Below are 6,000 nucleotides of genomic sequence, written 5' to 3'. Positions count from 1 at the left end.
GGAAACTGAGGGTACAGCCCTCCCTCCCTCCACCATCATTCAGAGGGAGAGAAGGGCAAGTCAGATCTATCAGGCCTTGCCTGGAAAGAAGGCTCTCCCTCCATCCACCATCATCCAGAGGGAGAGAAGGGCAGGCCAGCTCCATCGAGCCTAATCAGAATAAGAAGAAGGGCCCTCCCTCCAGTCCATCTGCCATGGTCCAGGCCTCCAAGGGAGTCATTCCTTTCTCCTTTTGTGTCTTGACTTTTTAGATTGTAAGCCTGTGGGCAGGGAAATGTCTAATTAACAATTTGTAAGCTGTTTTGATAGCCTTCTGGCTGAAGAGCGGGGTATAAATAAATAATAATTATTAGTGCTTGTGAGGAAGATTCATGCAATTTCTTGAGAACTCCCTCTTGGCTATCCTGGGGAGACTACTGCAGCCGGCTGCACTAGTTTTCCATCACTGCCTCCTCCCCAGCACATTTGGGCTGTGTGTGGACAGCACAGGGAGGCAGCGGTAGAGGAATTTCCTCTAACCCGGCTGCTCCCGCACTTCCTCCATGGCCGTGGACCTCTATAAATCTGTCTCCTGTGGCAATGGCCTGGGACAGACCGCTGAGAAACAGCAGCCTGCCGGCACCTGTTTTTGCTCTGCAGGGATGGCGCAGCCCCAAATGGTGCACTGTCACTGCTCAGCAAAAAGAACCCGGTATTTCTGGGTTCTTTCTGCGGTGCTGCAGTGATGTCACAAGTGCTCCGCTGGCGCACTTGTGATGTACGCACCGCACAGACACCGCATGGCACTAACATCACAATGGTGGTGCCTGTGTACATGAGATGCCATCATTGTAATGGCGCCAGTACGTATTAGGGTTAGGGACTGTGCGGTTGCCATGCAGTCCCTAACCCTAGTATTGGCCCTGGTATGCCGCTTATTGGCGGTATGTACCGGGCCAATGAAAGGATAGGAGGGGAGAATTTCTAGGCAGGACAGCAATCTTTTCCTCACACTGTACAGATCTGGGCATGTCCATGGCCAGCCATTTGAAAATCCCATAAATCCCAAGGGAAGGGGGTTGAAGAGGTGAAAGCATTGGAAAGAGGCCAAGGAAAGGTAAGACAAGGCTTTTCTCTTCTTTTTTAAAGGTACTGATGGGAACCAAAGACGAGAAGAGAGAAAAGGGGTTAAGGTTAGGAGTAGGAAGATTTTGGAATGAAGAGTGGGAAAAAAACTGTCATTCAGTGTTTGCATCATACACTCGTGAATTTCCTTTGGAGTTTTCTTCTGCAGGAACATGAACCTGATGACCGCCTGGAGCTCAGCACGTGAAAATTCCACCCTTTTTATTGACACGGTTCTATCAATGCACTAAAAAAATTATATGGCACAGCAACGATCCTGTAAAGTGACAATTTAAATATAAAAGAATACTCTTCCAAGCCACAGTGACAATATTAAGCTCACATTCTGAGATGTGGGTAAATCCAAGGACTTTTCAACACCCTCTTGTGGAAATGTTCTTCTTAAATTATCCTTCCTTCTAGGAATCCAGAAATATATATACCATTCCATTGAATGTATCTGTCTCTGCACTGTAGCTCACTGTTACAGGTAGGCCACATGCTCCAGGAGAAGGAAATTAGGCGTTGCTATATACCGTGAATGTTCATTCTTGGATTGAAGGAGCAGCAGTCCATGAAAAACACTGGTTTTCCCCACATGCCAGTTGACCAGGCAGGAATCCTAAGTTCTTTTCCATTACAGTTGTTGACTCATCTCCCATCTCAGTCAGTTTAATTCCAAAACCTTGTCTACAAACCTATATACTGTAACTACATCAACTATAGACCTATTTCCTTGATCCAAACCAATTCATTAATTGATTTTATTTAATTTTGCTCTTATTCTTGTTATAGCAGCCATCCGACAGGTAGGGGTGGACAGCTGCTCCTCCTATCCAAGAATAAACATTCACAGTAAGTATCAACACCTCATTCTCTGGATAAACAGGAGGAACAATCCATGAGAAACACTGGAGATTACCCATATCCCATCACTCCAGGATGTGTAATGGTGCCATTCTTGTCTCACTAATTGAAGCACCATATAGCCAAAAGGGGCCTGTGCTGAACTGCATTTATTGATCTTATAATGCCTGATGACAATCAAAGGCTCTTCCCATCCAGCCACATCACACATTTCATCCAAAGACACTAACACTGCAAAGCAGTGCTCTTTGCCATTGAATGAGTGGAATGCGGCCACACATGCTTAGGCTTTCATACCTTGACACAGTCTTAACATAAACATATACCAGCCTTAATCCACCTAGAAATAATTTATTTTGATGCCCTACATCCTATGGTTACAGTATACATTGTTTGCCTAATGTATCTCTTCACTGCCTTCTTAACATCTAAAGTATGTCATTTTTTCCCTCCATAAGATGTTCTGGTTTTGGGCAGAAATTAGGTAAGGTAAGTGCTGAAAATGTCCCTTATTGATAATGCACTTTGGGAGAAAGGTAAGATCTAACATAAATGTAAGCTGGTCTTGGTCAAAACTGCATAATTTTTATTTATAGATAATGCTGACAGTTCTGATACTCGTCTTGCAACTGTATTTGCAACAAGAAATGTGACCTTAAATGATAGCAGCCTCAAAGATGAATCCTTTATCTGCTCAAATGGTGCCTTAGTTAACACATTCAACATCAAATTGATACCCCAAGATGGAAACCTATATACAGTTGGGAGCACCATAAGAGCAGCACCTTTCATGAACCTTCTAATATGCAGGTGTGTTGACAGTGCACCACCTTCTCCACCGTCTGTTGCTAAAGCAGCCACCTGTCTTTTAAAGGTATGTGGTCTTAAACCTCTGCTTATACTGTCCTGCAAAAAAGCAAGCACATCACTTACTTGTACACATTGTACGGCAACACTATTCAACAAACACCATGAACTGAAAGACTTCCATGTCATGTCATAAATTCTAGTCATTGAATCTTTCCTGAATGCTAATAATGTGTCCAACACCTGCTCTGAATGACCTCCCTGACTTAAAAAATTCCTCTCATTGTCCACATGGCTAGTTTTAGCCAGCCCAGATCACGATAAAAAATCAGACTTTGATGCAACAATCTTACCTTCTCAGTAACTGCCAAGGATTTTTGAAAGACCTCTGAAGAAGAGTCCAAAACCAAGGACAAAGTGGCCAATATGATGCTATTAATACCACCATAGCCTTTTCTATTTGAACCTTGGATATCACTTTCTGAATGATTACTAATGGCAGAAATGCATACAGTATTCCTGGGAGGCCATGTTTTATTGAAAAATATCTATTTAACACTGCACCCTAAAAGCTCACATGGCTTGGAGGCTACGCTAAAATCCTTCTCCCTGATATACTATTTTTCTATCTAACTATTTTCTCTATTGGAGAAGATTCAATTATGTTCTTCAGCCTAAAGTGTCTAGTCCAGGAAAAGGTTTACTTCACCAGCTTTTCAATGAAATAAGATGAGAATATGTGTTTTGTGTTTACTTGGATGTAAATACATGAATACTATACAAACAAATAAATGAATTTCCATGCTCTATTTGAGATAAACTGTGCAATGTAATGTAATATCTATAGATATCACTATGAATTAAAAGAATAAATAGTAGAACAAGGTTAAGAAGAGGTATAGTTCAGTATGATCATAAAATGTACCAAATGAGCATGGAAATAAATTAATTGATTATCTAAACCAAAAGAAAAACTCAGTCATACAAAAGTAAAACATTTATTCTGTGTTGTTAGAAATAAAACATAACTCCAAATTTTAGTGCTAGACTAATTGTGACTCCACATACTTTCAAACTTGCCTTATTCGCCAGGAAACACCGATCTGCTTTTTCAGCAAAAAAGCGTCTTGTGTTAAACATTACAATTGATTTACTAAGTTTGCTGACATTGTCTATTGCACACTAGAAATATTTTACATCATCATCTCATAGGAATTGCCCCCACAAATAAGGAATGGAGGGGCAATAAAACTATGTTTTCCCCTCAAGATAATCTATGCAGAAGACATCTATCTTGTCTTCAAAACAGCAGCAGCAAAACATTTTAAATTCTGATTTCAGCCACTCCTACGATGGTCCTAATTACAGATGAAAAAAGTGAGCAACATTCTGAGTACATAGTACTACAGTAAAATAAATCTTCATACTGCAAGCTGCTATAATTTACAATAGAAAAATTACAGAAACTCTCATGGGCCATTCTTTTACTGAACTACAGAAATAAAATCAAGTCTTGAAAATGATTCATCATTTGCTTTGATTTACAGAAAAAAAATGTTAAATAGATTGTGACAAAAATATTGTTAATTCTAAAGATCATTATGTACACACATGTATATATACAGACACAAAAGGTGAAATACTCAAAATACTTTGATCCTGAATGTGTACTGTATGGAAATGTTCCACTGATTTCAGTGAGTCATTTCCATAAATCTTGAACAGAAAACAAAGTCAAAAGGTCTTCTCAGTTTGGTTTCTTTTTAACTGCTTAGATTTAAACAAACAGCAACTAATGTGACACGAGCTTATTCATACATGATAATCTCTCAAACAGTAAATCACTTCTGAGTCAGCCTTTCTATTCATTGCTATTTGTCTTAAATATAACATAGCCTTTTCAGTTGTTTGTTGAAGGAACAAAATGATATGTCAAAGGAAATCTATAAACAGCCTTTCAGTGAAGAGCATCATGTTTTCCCATGTCTTACAGGTAATCAGTACGACTTTAAGGCTGTCCTGATAAATGGTTATTTTTCATTTATGCCTTGTTATTTTATACAAAAAAATCCATACACCTACATTGTGCTCAGAATGTCATAAAGGTGTTATTCATCATTGTCTGGAAAGAAGAAAAATTTTAAAATAGTTAATATACTGAAGTAAACAATTTACTAAGCATAACTACTTTAACTACAACTTTTAATAATGTATTGTGTATAAATCGTATTGATCACTGTTAAGAGAGCTGTAGTTATGCTATACAGTGGATCCTTGGTATCTAATGGGATTTGGATCCTGGAGCCCCAGGGATACAAAAAATTCATGGCTGCTGAAGTCTCACTATATAGAATGTCATAGAATAATAGTGTCCCTAATTTAAAAAAGCAAACTCAAAGGTGTTCTTTTTAAATTAATCTTTAGAATATTTTCAAGCTGTGGATTGTTTAATATGTGGAAGCAGAATCCATGGATATGGAGTGCCAGCTGTACAAGTTCACATCTTTCTCTCCTGCAAAGCTAGTCACGTTACTGTGAAACTAATGATTATGATTTATTTAAATTGGGAGTTCAAAATCAGTATGTATAAACCCAAGCTACAGTAAGTATAAACCTGCAAATTAATGATGATCAAAAGATGAGGTCAACAGTTAGGAAGTACAGTGGTTCTTTGCTATCAGTGGGAGATCTGCTCTGGACCCCCTGCAGATAGCAAAACATGTGGGACCTCAAGTTCCATTGTTTTCATGGGTGCACACACATGTGTGCGTGAACACATGCAGCACACCCATTTAAAAAGCTGGAGCTTATCTGTGGATGGCAAGCCTGCAGTTGGTATGGGCATGCTGTACAAACAAAGAAACAAACAAGCTTCATTTATATACTGCTTCATACCGCCTAAGCAGTGTCTAAGTGGTTTACAACTGTTAAGCTAATGTACTGCTTCAGTCCACTTGTCCAGATTACCTTCAGACCCAGACACTTAGGGTACTGGTATGGTACAATCTCTAAGAGACCATTCTCTCCACCTGTCTCAGTACCATTGAACACTCTCACTGCTATCGCCTTTTGGTCAGACATAAGCTTCCTCCACCCCAAGATATAAATCAGCTAATCTGAAAAATGACACAAAGAGACATCCAAGCACTGTCTTTGACTCTCCTTCAGGCAACAGTTTTGCTGCCACTGTATCACCAATGCCAAGGCTTTTCCCCCCACTGT

General features: G+C 39.5%; 1 protein-coding gene across 10 annotated transcripts in view; it reads right to left on the bottom strand.

Annotated features, from left to right (window-relative positions):
* Positions 1-2,306: 2,306 nt before the first annotated feature.
* NEK1 (NIMA related kinase 1) overlaps positions 2,307-6,000 on the bottom strand; it is a 62,724-nt gene continuing 59,030 nt past the window's right edge. For 8 of the 10 annotated variants that reach the window (XM_089525504.1, XM_089525508.1, XM_089525512.1 and 5 more), the window contains one exon: positions 3,761-4,900. In XM_089525504.1, the coding sequence (XP_089381630.1) occupies positions 4,887-4,900 (14 nt within the window). In that variant the 3' untranslated portion in view covers positions 3,761-4,886. Of the gene's footprint in view, positions 2,878-3,760; positions 4,901-6,000 lie in introns of those variants that run through there. The other 2 variants (XM_089525506.1, XM_089525507.1) reach the window with 2 other exon arrangements.

This window comes from Sceloporus occidentalis, unplaced genomic scaffold, assembly GCF_023333645.1.
Source record: "Sceloporus occidentalis isolate IW3139 unplaced genomic scaffold, rSceOcc1.0.p SCAF_5, whole genome shotgun sequence".
Classification (NCBI taxonomy): domain Eukaryota; kingdom Metazoa; phylum Chordata; class Lepidosauria; order Squamata; family Phrynosomatidae; genus Sceloporus; species Sceloporus occidentalis.
The sequence above is the reverse complement of the archived record's forward strand: the minus strand, read 5'-3'. Positions and strand labels throughout refer to the sequence as shown.